General features: G+C 48.3%; 1 protein-coding gene across 2 annotated transcripts in view; it reads right to left on the bottom strand.

Moving 5' to 3' along the window:
• TSPEAR (thrombospondin type laminin G domain and EAR repeats) overlaps positions 1–13,633 on the bottom strand; it is a 292,494-nt gene that overhangs the window by 56,886 nt on the left and 221,975 nt on the right. Inside the window, exon 10 of one of the 2 annotated variants that reach the window (XM_077272148.1) lies at positions 1,847–1,951. The exons of the other annotated variant lie outside the window; for it this stretch is intronic. Within the exon in view, the coding sequence (XP_077128263.1) occupies positions 1,907–1,951 (45 nt within the window). The 3' untranslated portion in view covers positions 1,847–1,906. Of the gene's footprint in view, positions 1–1,846; positions 1,952–13,633 lie in introns of those variants that run through there. 2 annotated transcript variants of the gene reach the window in all.

Consider the following 13,633-nt stretch of genomic DNA (forward strand, 5'->3'; position numbering starts at 1 on the left):
CAGCACCCGGCGCACCCGGGCAAATGCCGGGGCCCTGGCGAGACTGGGGGGTCCATAACGGTAAGACACTTATTATGCCGGCATTGCCGACACTGATGCGCAGTGCATCATGCGCTCCTGGGGGGCCCCCAAAGCCGGACTACATCATTCCCGAGTCCCTCCCTCCCTCCCTGTGTTAGTGTGCTGTGTGTGATTGCAGCCAGGACTCGGAGGTGGAGCTGGAGCAGATATATGATTCCCGGCAGCAGGAGGCGGGACTCACTGACTGGGACTCACTGCAGCAGGAATACTCACCAATCACCGTCTATGGGGATAGAAGAGTCACTTCCGGGCCGGCGGTCGTCACTTCCGGGTGAGAGTGAGGAGCGCGTCACTAAGAAGAGCAGCGCTGCCGCTGACACTCAGATCACGTTGCGACATGGTCCGGGACCCGGTTCCACCGTCCAGTTCCAGCGCAGCGAGCAACAGAAGACGAGCAGCATTCGTCAGTGCATGTGCGCAGATCCTGTGTCCACAACGGTCGGGGGCAACGGCGATGGCGTGGTGGTGGGTGAGCTGGGCTGCCTGTGCTATATACTATGTGGGCTGCCTGTGCTATATACTACGTGCGGCTGCCTGTGCTATATACTACGTGGGCTGCCTCTGCTATATACTACGTGGGCTGCCTGTGCTATATACTACGTGGGCTGCCTGTGCTATATACTATGTGGGCTGCCTCTGCTATATACTATGTGGGCTGCCTCTGCTATATACTATGTGGGCTGCCTCTGCTATATACTATGGGGGCTGCCTGTGCTATATACTATGTGGGCTGCCTCTGCTATATACTATGGGGGCTGCCTGTGCTATATACTATGTGGGCTGCCTCTGCTATATACTATGTGGGCTGCCTGTGCTATATACTACGTGGGCTGCCTGTGCTATATACTACGTGGGCTGCCTGTGCTATATACTACGTGGGCTGCCTCTGCTATATACTACGTGGGCTGCCTGTGCTATATACTATGTGGGCTGCCTGTGCTATATACTATGTGGGCTGCCTCTGCTATATACTATGTGGGCTGCCTCTGCTATATACTATGTGGGCTGCCTGTGCTATATACTATGTGGGCTGCCTGTGCTATATACTATGTGGGCTGCCTCTGCTATATACTATGTGGGCTGCCTCTGCTATATACTATGTGGGCTGCCTGTGCTATATACTATGTGGGCTGCCTGTGCTATATACTATGTGGGCTGCCTGTGCTATATACTATGTGGGCTGCCTGTGCTATATACTACGTGGGCTTCCTGTGCTATATACTACGTGGGCTGCCTCTGCTATATACTACGTGGGCTGCCTCTGCTATATACTACGTGGGCTGCCTGTGCTATATACTATGTGGGCTGCCTCTGCTATATACTATGTGGGCTGCCTGTGCTATATACTACGTGGGCTGCCTCTGCTATATACTACGTGGGCTGCCTGTGCTATATACTATGTGGGCTGCCTGTGCTATATACTATGTGGGCTGCCTGTGCTATATACTACGTGGGCTGCCTGCGCTATATACTACGTGGGCTGCCTCTGCTATATACTACGTGGGCTGCCTCTGCTATATACTACGTGGGCTGCCTGTGCTATATACTATGTGGGCTGCCTGTGCTATATACTACGTGGGCTGCCTGTGCTATATACTATGTGGGCTGCCTGTGCTATATGCTACGTGGCCAGTGCTATATGCTACGTGGGCTGTGGTATATTTCTCTGCTGTATCTGAGCATCATGAAGCATGGTATGTGTTTAAGAGGGGGGCCCACTGAGACTCTTTCGCCCGGGGCCATCAAAAACCTGGAGCCGGCCCTGAGTCCACCCACCGCCCTGGTAGCTCTTGTATGAACTTGCTCCAGTTTTTCGATGTCTTTTTTAAAATGTGGTGCCCAGAACAGAACACAGTTTTCCAGATGAGACCTGACCAAGAGGGAGGAGAGTGGGATAATTACTTCATGTGATCTAGACTTTAGGCTTCTGTTAACACATCATAGTACTGTGTTTGTGTGGCGCCCCAGGGTCCTGGTCGTCACAGTAGCATTGCTTTCCTCATGGGGAGAGTGATGTTACGTTTGGAAGCGATGAAGGAGATCTTTTATCAGGTAACCACAATGCATACAACATGTTCACACTCCAGGCCTGAAGGGGGAGCTCTAAACCTGTTTAATGTGAACTCCCCTGGAAAGTAATTCTGTTCTGGAGGGAAATAGGGTTCAGTTTTCAGTTTCAGTTCAGATTGTCAGAGAGACAGAAGAGAGCAGATGGACCTAGAGGGTCAGAACATCTGAAGGGGCCGTGTGGTCTGAAGTACCACAGCTCCTGGAAAAATACAGTACATACAGAAAGCCGAGCATTGTTCAGTGAGTGTGCAAGAGAGCGCAGCACAGAAGAGTGATATCAGGGGAGACCAGCTAAGAGCAGGCTGCCTCCCTCTGAAGCGCAGTTAACCCGTAGCCGGACCACCAAGGTTGTAAGGATCTCTACGACTTACAGCAGAAACCGGCAGGACAGCTGAACTGCAAGTTACCTGTCCGCCTTAATACCCAGGAGGCACAGTGACACCCTTAGAGCCCGGGGCGTGCTAGAGTCCCTATAAACAGGCTCAAGTCACCAGTCATACGGGTTTATTGTCCTATCCTATACGGGGGACAGAGAGAGAACATCTGTGAGGACCTTATGTGAAGCCATAGGCAGTAAGGAACTACAACACCACAGCGCTATAGGAAGGCTTTTACCTCCACCTGGAAAAGGGGGACTCTGGATTCGCTTCTAAACCTGCCAGACCCTGCCTGCCCTGTGATCTGGTGCCCTGGGCTGTGACTGCCATGGACTTCAGTAAACAAGGTAAAGAGACTGCAAACCTGTGTCCTCATTCTTTACTGCGCCATTCAACATCTTCCATCTACACACTGGGAGCCCTGGGGATATACTTCACCTGTAGGAAGTTATACCATCTAGCTACCATAACATAACCCCCATAACCCCAGAGGACCCCTTAAAGCAGCATCGGTCCCCACTGACCAAATACCTCAGGTGGCATCACAAACATAACTTAATTCCCTCTAAAGACCTTCCCCATTTACATGGGCGCCCTGGGCCACGGACCGAGTCACCACCGTGACATCCCACTGTGAACCACCGGACCCGATACTAAGTACCCCACGGCCCTGGCAGGGTGACTCATCTGCATTTTTTGCTGCTGCATCACACTGTTGACTCATGTGCAGTCTGTGATCAATTAGTATACCCAAGTCATTGCAGCGCCCCAGAGTCCTGGTCATTGCAGTACTGTTGCTCCGCCGCTAAGGGGAGTGATGGTACGTCTGATGGCACTGAAGGAGTTCACCTGACCAGGTATCACAGTCACACACTACACTTCACAGTCTGGCCTCCAGGGGGAGCTAAGGGTGCTATGTATTAGGCCACTCCTCACAATCTGGTAAAACTGGGGGTTAGATAGGAAGTTAGTCAGAAGCTGACTGGGTTGGAACCAGGCAACATCCTGTGGCAGAGGGTGTTGCAGGGGAAGATTCAGGGGGGTCCCTGTCAGGGGTGGGATCCTGACAGAGGCCTAGCGAACAGAAAGAACGTTACGGGACCGCGCCTGCACTTCATCACGGCGGTACCCCAAGAAAGGACAAGAAGCGAGGTTTATTGTGCTGAGTGAGAAACGAGATCAATGCAACAAGGAGAAACACCAGTAGGAGTCGTGCTGTAAGACGAGGCAACATCCTACTGAGGCGCGTAGCCGGTGGTCGGAACGCCGAGGAAGTATTGAGCTCCAGGCCTTACTTCAAACCTACGGCAGGACAGTCAGTTATAGGCGGGCTGTCTCACTCAAATCACCTAAGAAGACATAGGGGGCAACATCTGGAGAGGGGCGACTCTAGGGTCCCGGAAGACCTCCAAGCCTACCCGTCATACGGGTGCGTCCTAGCCATATCATCTGGGGGGACAAAACAGAACATCAGAATCGAGTTGTGAGGGAACTTCAGAAACAGACACAACAGTTGTGAGGACTATCCCGTGGTGCTAAGCAGGGAAGGACTACAACACACAAGCGCTAGAAGGTAGGCACAGATTTCCACCTGCAAAGGGAACTCTGGAGGTGCCATCGGACCGGCTGGACTCACGCAGCCCGGTTAACCGTATTCCGGACTGAGGATCCTGAAGCCTTCAGTAAAGAGGTAAAGAGACTGCAACCTGGTGTCCTCGTTATTTACTGCGACCGGCACCACACCACAACATCAGCACCACTCTCCACCTTCATTGGACGCCCCCCAGCAGGGTCACGGGCCGGGTCTGGCCACCGTGACAACCCCAGAACTGAGACAGAGAGGCCCGGTACCGGGTGCCCCTCGGCCCTGCGGCAGCGGGGGCGCTCCAATTTGGCGTCACGAACAGGATCTACTTAAGCCTGAAGAATCAGGTCATGTGTGCCTTGGAACTGTGATTTATTATACTTGGACTGTGACTTATTGCAAAAACTGTGCATTGCCACTCGCCGCCAAAAGTTCCCGCTAAAACCACCGCCATTACAGCGCTAAGGATAGCGCAGGAGAAGAAGAGGGGCGTGGAGTAGGCGTAGACCAGCTGAAGAGCGCGAAAGACAATGGCCGCCTAGTCTAAATATTTCTGTACCTTGAGGACGTGTCCGTCAGCAGCCGAGATCCGCCTCCTGATTCTCAATGGTGGGCGGAGGCAGAGAAAACGCAACCGCCCATGAAGGAGAGAGCGGGAAAAAGACCAGGAAGTGACCCACGTGGAGGATGCAATGGCCGACCGCTGAGACCCAGAGTGTGGGGTTGAAGTGGAAAACTCCCCCAGCTACCCGGATGAGTGTAGCGGTCTCGTCTCCATTGCTGAAGTGGGTCTCCTGCAACTTGAGATGGAGGACTTAATTGAACAGCTTCTCCAGCTGCGGATGGAGGCCAAGGCCGCACCCCAGGAGGTGCCGGCGGAAGGATCCCCGACCTCGGTTCCCGCACCGCTGATCGACTTGCTGCCGACATCCCCACCGATGGCACCGCCAGTGGGATCCGCCGCGGGGGAGGACGCTGCACCAGCCGGTAAGCCCGCCGACCCTGCCCCGTTAGCAGCGGACCTGCTGATAGGCCCCGTCGCAGCGCCACCTCCCCCTGGGACCTATCGGCTCCAGTGCCTCCTTCCCTGGGACCAGGCCACAGGTATGGAGCACCTCCTGAAGCCCCTGATCTCACCAGTCACCCTGCCGGGCGCAGTCTATGCAGAGCGCACGGTATGCCGCTGGGTGAACCCCGGGGCCAAGTTTATGGGGTTCCCCGGGGTGGCGACCCAGGAGGGTGAAATGGTACAGGCCCTTAGCTGGGAGGAATACCAGGCCCAGCTAGAACAGCAGTGGGAAAAGAAGGAGGAGGCGTACCGGGCCGTGATGGAGCCCCGCTATCAAAAAGACTTGGCGGTCAAGGACCGGGCCCGCAAGGACCCCACCGCTCACCAGGCCCCGCGCAGGCAGGGCACCATCATTGCCTTCAAGCTCCACGGAGGCTGGGGCTTCATTAAAGAGCCAGGCCTGTACGCGGAAGTGTTTGTCAACCGGAGGGATGTCGAGTCTCACCTGAGGGAGGGTCATCCGGACCGGGACCTCTACCCGGGGGACGAAGTCACATACACCCGGCACTTTGGGGAAAAGGGGTGGTTCGCTTTGAATGTCCATAAGAAAAAGCCCATGACACCCCCAACCAAGGTGCCCGCAAAACAGCCCCCGGTGGTGAAGATGCCCTCCTGCGACCGATCCACCGTCACTACAAAGACCACGGTGGTTACTCCAACTTGCACCTTGGTGAAGACCACAACCTGCACTGTTACTACCACCGCCGCTGTAGTGGCCAGAGGCTTGGCCGCAGTGGTAGCTGCCGGTGCCCCAGCTGGCGTTGAAACCAAAGCGGTGGCCGCCCAGACCCCTGTCTGGGAGAAGGAGGCCAACTCCTGCTCAGCCAGGAACTGAGTAAGCAAGAAAGCTTCATCATTTGTATACAGTTAACTGTCCGTCTTTCTATGTGTCTTCTTGCTGCTACAACCCGATTAGGGTTAACTCTTAAAGGGATCCCTTAGTTTACCCGGGATCCCTATTTTTGTCTTTTTGCTTTTGTTTTTGTTTCTTGTTCATCATTGTTGAAAAGAACTGCTGGATCATGAACACTGCATGATTACAAACTTATTGTAAATAGTTTGCACCTTCTTAAAGTTGCCCTCTACTGGTTTTACAAAGAAAAGGACTCTTTGCGAAGAAACTGTTCTTGGAAACAGCACCGGAGTCCTTGCTGTATACGAACTTGCAGCTTGAGAAGTTGCACTACCTCCGAGAGACTTGGTCCCTTCTTAAAGGGGACATTCACCAATAGCTGATACCCCATATGTGGGGGGGAACCACTGTTTGGGTGCATGGCAGAGCTCGGAAGGGAAGGAGCGCCATTTGACTTTTCAATGCAAAATTGACTGGAATTGAGATGGGACACCATGTCGCGTTTGGAGAGCCCCTGATGTGCCTAAACAATGAAACCCCCCACAAGTGACACCATTTTGGAAAGTGGACCCCCTAAGGAACTTATCTAGATGTGTGGTGAGCACTTTGACCCACCAAGTGCTTCACAGAAGTTTATAATGCAGAGCCGTAAAAATAAAAAATCATATTTTTTCACAAAAATGATCTTTTCGCCCCCAATTTTTTATTTTCCCAAGGATAAGAGAAGAAATTGGACCCCAAAAATTGTTGCACAATTTGTCCTGAGTACGCTGATTCCCCATATGTGGGTGTAAACCATTGTTTGGGTGCATGGCAGAGCTCGGAAGGCAAGGAGCGCCATTTGACTTTTCAATGTAAAATTGACTGGAATTGAGATGGGACACCATGTCGCGTTTGGAGAGCCCCTGATGTGCCTAAACATTAAAACCCCCCACAAGTGACACCATTTTGGAAAGTAGACCCCCTAAGGAACTTATCTAGATGGGTTTTGAGAGCTTTGAACACCCAAGTGTTTCACTACCGTTTATAACGCAGAGCCGTGAAAATAAAAATTCTTTTTTATTTCAGAAAAATGATTTTTTAGCCCCCAGTTTTTTATTTTCACAAGGGTAATAGGACAAATTGGACCCCAAAAGTTGTTGTCCAATTTTTCCTGAGTATGCTGATACCCCATATGTGGGGGGGAACCACTGTTTGGGCACATGGCAGAGCTCGGAAGGGAAGGAGCGCCATTTGGAATGCAGACTTAGATTGATTGGTCTGCAGGCGTCACGTTGCATTTGCAGAGCCCCTGATGTACCCAAGCAGTACAAACCCCCCACAAGTGACCCCATATTGGAAACTAGACCTCCCAAGGAACTTATCTAGATGTGTTGTGAGAACTTTGAACTCCAAAGTGTTTCACTACAGTTTATAACACAGAGCCGTGAAAATAAAAATTCTTTTTTTTTTCACAAAAATGATTTTTAGCCCCCAAAATTTTTATTTTCCCAAGGATAACAAGGGAACTTGGACCCCAAAAGTTGTTGTCCAATTTGTCCCGAGTACGCTGATGCCCCATATGTTGGGGTAAACCCCTGTTTGGGCACACAGGAGAGCTCGGAAGGGAAGGAGCACTGTTTTACTTTTTCAACGCAGAATTGTCTGGAATTGAGATCGGACGCCATGTCGCGTTTGGAGAGCCCCTGATGTGCCTGAACAGTGGAAACTCCCCAATTTTACCTGAAATTCTAATCCATACACACCACTAACCCTAATCCCATCTGTAACCCTAACCACACCCCTAACCCTGACATACCCCTAATTCTAATCCCAACTCTAATCCCAACCGTAAATGTAATCCAAACCCTAACCCTAACTTTAGCCCCAACCCTATTCCTAACTTTAGCCCCAACCCTAACTTTAGCTCCAACCCTATCCCCAACCATAACCCTAGCCATAACCCTAGCCCTAACCCTAACCCTAACCCTAGCCCTAACCCTAACCCTAGCCCTAACCCTAACCCTAGCCCTAACCCTAATGGGAAAATGGAAATAAATACATTTTTTTAATTTTATTATTTTTCCCTAACTAAGGGGGTGATGAAGGGGGGTTTAATTTACTTTTCTAGCATTTTTTATATCAGATTTGTATGATTGGCAGCTGTCACACACTAAAAGACGCTTTTTATAGCAAAAAAGTTTTTGCATCTCCACATTTTGAGACCTATAATTTTTCCGTATTTTGGTCCACAGAGTCATGTGAGGTCTTGTTTTTTGCGGGACAAGTTGACGTTTTTATTGGTAACATTTTCGGACATGTGACAGTTTTTGATCACTTTTTATTCCGATTTTTGTGAGGCAGAATGACCAAAAACCAGCTATTCATGAATTTCTTTTGAGGGAGGCGTTTATACCGTTCCACGTTTGGTAAAATTGATAAAGCAGTTTTATTCGCTGGGTCAGTACGATTACAGCGATATCTCATTTATATCTTTTTTTATGTTTTGGCGCTTTTATACGATAAAAGCTATTTCATAGAAAAAATAATTATTTTGGCATCGCTTTATTTTGAGGACTATAACTTTTTTATCTTTTTGCTTATGATGCTGTATGGTGGCTCGTTTTTTGCGGGACAAGATGACGTTTTCAGCAGTACCATGGTTATTTATATCCGTCTTTTTGATCGCGTGTTATTCCACTTTTTGTTCGGCGGTATGATAATAAAGCGTTGTTTTTTGCCTCTTTTTTTTTTTTTACGGTGTTCACTGAAGGGGTTAACTAGTGGGACAGTTTTATAGGTTGGGTCGTTACGGACGCGGCGATACTAAATATGTGTACTTTTATTGTTTGGGGGTTTTTTTAGATAAAGAAATGTATTTATGGGAATATTATTTTTTTTTTCTTCTTTATTTAGGATTTTTTTTTTTTTTTACACATGTGAAGTTTTTTTTTTTACTTTTTTACTTTGTCCCTGGGGGGGACATCACAGATCGCCGATCTGATAGTTTGCATAGCACTCTATCAGATCGGCGATCATACTTTCATCGGAGCAGGCTGCTCTGCAGCCTGCTCCGACCCGGAAGTACTCCCTGCAGGACCCGGATGCAGCCCCGCGGCCATTTTGGATCCGGGGCCTGCAGGGAGAAGACGCTCGGTACAAGGTGAGTACATCGCCTTGTACCGATCGTCTCAGGGAAGCCCGCAGGGAGCCCCCTCCCTGCACGATGCTTCCCTGTACCGCCGGTACACCGCGATCATGTTTGATCGCGGTGTGCAGGGGGTTAACCCCTTCATGACCCAGCCTATTTTGGCCTTAATGACCTTGCCATTTTTTGCAATTCTGACCAGTGTCCCTTTATGAGGTAATAACTCAGGAACGCTTCAACGGATCCTTGCGGTTCTGAGATTGTTTTTTCGTGACATATTGGGCTTCATGTTAGTGGTAAATTTAGGTCGATAATTTCTGAGTTTATTTGTGAAAAAAACGGAAATTTGGCGAAAATTTAGAAAATTTCGCAATTTTCACATTTTGAATTTTTATTCTGTTAAACCAGAGAGTTATGTGACACAAAATAGTTAATAAATAACATTTCCCACATGTCTACTTTACATCAGCACAATTTTGGAAAGAAATTTTTTTTTTGCTAGGAAGTTATAAGGGTTAAAATTTGACCAGTGATTTCTCATTTTTACAACAAAATTTACAAAACCATTTTTTTTAGGGACCACCTCACATTTGAAGTCAGTTTGAGGGTTCTATATGGCTGAAAATACCCAAAAGTGACACCATTCTAAAAACTGCACCCCTCAAGGTGCTCAAAACCACATTCAAGAAGTTTATTAACCCTTCAGGTGTTTCACTACAGCAGAAGCAACATGGAAGGAAAAAGTGAACATTTAACTTTTTAGTCACAAAAATGATCTTTTAGCAACAATTTTTTTATTTTCCCAAGGGTAAAAGGAGAAACTGGACCACAAAAGTTGTTGTCCAATTTGTCCTGAGTACGTTGATACCTCATATGTGGGGGTAAACCACTGTTTGTGGGCACGGCAGGGCTCGGAAGCGAAGGAGCGCCATTTGACTTTTTCAATGAAAAATTGGCTCCAATCATTAGCGGACACCATGTCAGGTTTGGAGAGCCCCTGTGTGCCTAAACATTGGAGCTCCCCCACAAGTGACCCCATTTTGGAAACTAGACGCCCCAAGGAACTTATCTAGATGCATAGTGAGCACTTTAATCCCCCAGGTGCTTCACAAATTGATCCGTAAAAATGAAAAAGTACTTTTTTTTCACAAAAAATTTTTTTAGCCTCAATTTTTTCATTTTCACATGGGCAACAGGATAAAATGGATCCTAAAATTTGTTGGGCAATTTCTCCTGAGTACGCCGATACCTCATATGTGGGGGTAAACCACTGTTTGGGTGCACGGCAAGGCTCGGAAGGGAAGGCGCGCCATTTGACTTTTTGAATGAAAAATTATCTCCATCGTTAGCGGACACCATGTCGCGTTTGGAGAGACCCTGTGTGCCTAAACATTGAAGCTCCCCCACATGTGACCCCATTTTGGAAACTAGACCCCCCAAGGAACTTATCTAGATGCATAGTGAGCACTTTAAACTCTCAGGTGCTTCACAAATTGATCCGTAAAAAATGAAAAAGTACTTTTTTTTCACAAAAAAAATTTTTTAGCCTCAATTTTTTCATTTTCACATGGGCAACAGGATAAAATGGATCCTAAAATTTGTTGGGCAATTTCTCTTGAGTACGCCGATACCTCATATGTGGGGGTAAACCACTGTTTGGGTGCACGGCAAGGCTTGGAAGGGAAGGCGCGCCATTTGACTTTTTCAATGGAAAATTAGCTCCAATCGTTAGTGGACACCATGTTGCGTTCGGAGAGCCCCTGTGTGCCTAAACATTAGAGCACCCCTACAAGTGACCCCATTTTGGAAACTAGACCCCCCAAGGAACTAATCTAGATGTATAGTGAGCACTTAAAACCCCCAGGTGCTTCACAAAAGTTTATAACGCAGAGCCATGAAAATAAAAAAATATTTTTCTTTCCTCAAAAATGATTTTTAGGCCGGAGTTTTTTATTTTCCCAAGGATAATAGGAGAAATTGGACCCCAAATGTTGTTGTCCAGTTTGTCCTGAGTACGATGATACCCCATATGTGGGGGTAAACCACTGTTTGGGCGCACGGCAGGGCTCGGAAGGGAAGGCACGCCATTTGGCTTTTTGAATGGAAAATTAGCTCCAATCATTAGCGGACACCATGTCGCGTTTGGAGAGCCCCTGTGTGCCTAAACATTGGAGCTCCCACACAAGTGACCCCATTTTGGAAACTAGACCTCCCAAGGAACTAATCTAGATGTGTGGTGAGCACTTTGAACCCTCAAGTGCTTCACAGAAGTTTATAACGCAGAGCCATGAAAATATAAAATTATTTTTCTTTCCTCAAAAATGATTTTTTAACCCACAATTTTTTATTTTCCCAAGGGTAACAGGAGAAATTGGACCCCAAAAGTTGTCGTGCAGTTTCTCCTGAGTACGCTGATACCCTATATGTGGGGGTAAACCACTGTTTTGGCACACGTCGGGGAGCGGAAGGGAAGTAGTGACGTTTTGAAATGCAGACTTTAATGGAATGCTCTGCGGGCGTCACGTTGCGTTTGCAGAGCCCCTGATGTGCCTAAACAGTAGGAACTCCCCACAATTGACCCCACTTTGGAAACTAGACCCCCAAGGGAACTTATCTAGATGTGTGGTGAGCACTTTGAACCCCCAAGTGCTTCACAGAAGTTTATAACGCAGAGACGTGAAAATAAAAAATGTGTTTTCTTTCCTCAAAAATATTTTTTTAGCCCAGAATTTTTTTATTTTCCCAAGGGTAACAGGAAAAATTTGACCCCAAAAGTTGTTGTCCAGTTTCTCCTGAGTACGCTGATACCCCATATGTGGGGGTAAACCACTGTTTGGGCACATGGCGGGGCTCGGAAGGGAAGTAGTGACGATTTGGAATGCAGACTTTGATGGAATGGTCTGCGGGAATCATGTTATGTTTGCAGAGCCCCTGATGTGCCTAAACAGTAGAAACCCCCCACAAGTGACCCCATTTTGGAAACTAGACCCCCCAAGGAACTTATCTAGATGTGTGGTGAGCACGTTCAACCCCCAAGTGCTTCACAGAAGTTTACAACGCAGAGCCGTGAAAATAAAAAATCATTTTTCTTTCCTCAAAAAAGATGTTTTAGCAAGCAATTGTTTATTTTCACAAGGGTAATAGGAGAAATTGGACCCCAATATTTGTTGCCCAGTTTGTTGTGAGTACGCTGGTACCCCATATGTGGGGGTAAACCACTGTTTGGGCGCACGTCAGGGCTCGGAAGGGAAGTAGTGACATTTGAAATGCAGACTTTGATGGAATGGTCTGCGGGCGTCACGTTGCATTTGCAGAGCCCCTGATGTGCCTAAACAGTAGAAACACCCCACAAGTGACCCCATTTTGGAAACTAGACCCCAAAAGGATCTTATCTAGATGTGTGGTGAGCACTTTCAACCCCCAAGTGTTTCACATAAGTTTATAACGTAGAGCCGTGAAAATAAAAAATAATTGTTCTTTCCTCAAAATTATGTTTTAGCAAGTAATTTTTTATTTTTGCAAGGGTAACAGGAGAAATTGGACCCCAATAGTTGTTGCCCAGTTTGTCCTGAGTACGCTGGTATCCCATATGTGGGGGTAAACCACTGTTTGGGCGCACGTCGGGGCTTGGAAGGGAGGGCGCACCATTTGACTTTTTGAACGCAAGATTGGCTGGAATCATTGGTGGCGCCATGTTGCGTTTGGAGACCCCTGATGTGCCTAAACAGTGGAAACCCCTCAATTCTAACTTCAACACTAACCCCAACACACCCCTAACCCTAATCCCAACTGTAGCCATAACCCTAATCACAACCCTAACCCCAACACACCCCTAACCACAACCCTAACCCCAACACACCCGTAACCCTAAATCCAACCCTAATCCTAACCCTAATCCCAACCCTACCCACAACTGTAACCCCAACACAACCCTAACCCTATCCTTAACCCTAACCACAAGCCTAATCTTAACCCTATTTCCAACCCTAGCCCTAATTCCAACCTTAAGGGTACCGTCTCACATAACGATTTACCAACGATCACGACCAGCGATACGACCTGGCCGTGATCGTTGGAAAGTCATTGTGTGGTCGCTGGGGAGCTGTCACACAGACCGCTCTCCAGCGACCAACGATGCCAAGGTCCCGGGTAACCAGGGTAAACATCGGGTTACTAAGCGCAGGGCCGCGCTTAGTAACCCGATGTTTACCGTGGTTACCAGCGTAAAAGTAAAAAAAAAAAACGTACATACTCACATTTTGGTATCCTTCAGGTCCCTTGCCGTCTGCTTCCCGCTCTGACTGAGTGCCGCCGTACAGTGAGAGCAGAGCGCAGCGGTGACGTCACTGCTGTGCTGTGCTCTCACTTTCCGGCCGGCAGACAGTCAGAGCGGGAAGCAGACGGCAAGGGACCTGAAGGACACCGGAATGTGAGTATGTACGTTTTTTTTTTTTTTTTTTACTTTTACGCT

This window comes from Ranitomeya variabilis, chromosome 7 (assembly GCF_051348905.1).
Source record: "Ranitomeya variabilis isolate aRanVar5 chromosome 7, aRanVar5.hap1, whole genome shotgun sequence".
Lineage (NCBI taxonomy): Eukaryota > Metazoa > Chordata > Amphibia > Anura > Dendrobatidae > Ranitomeya > Ranitomeya variabilis.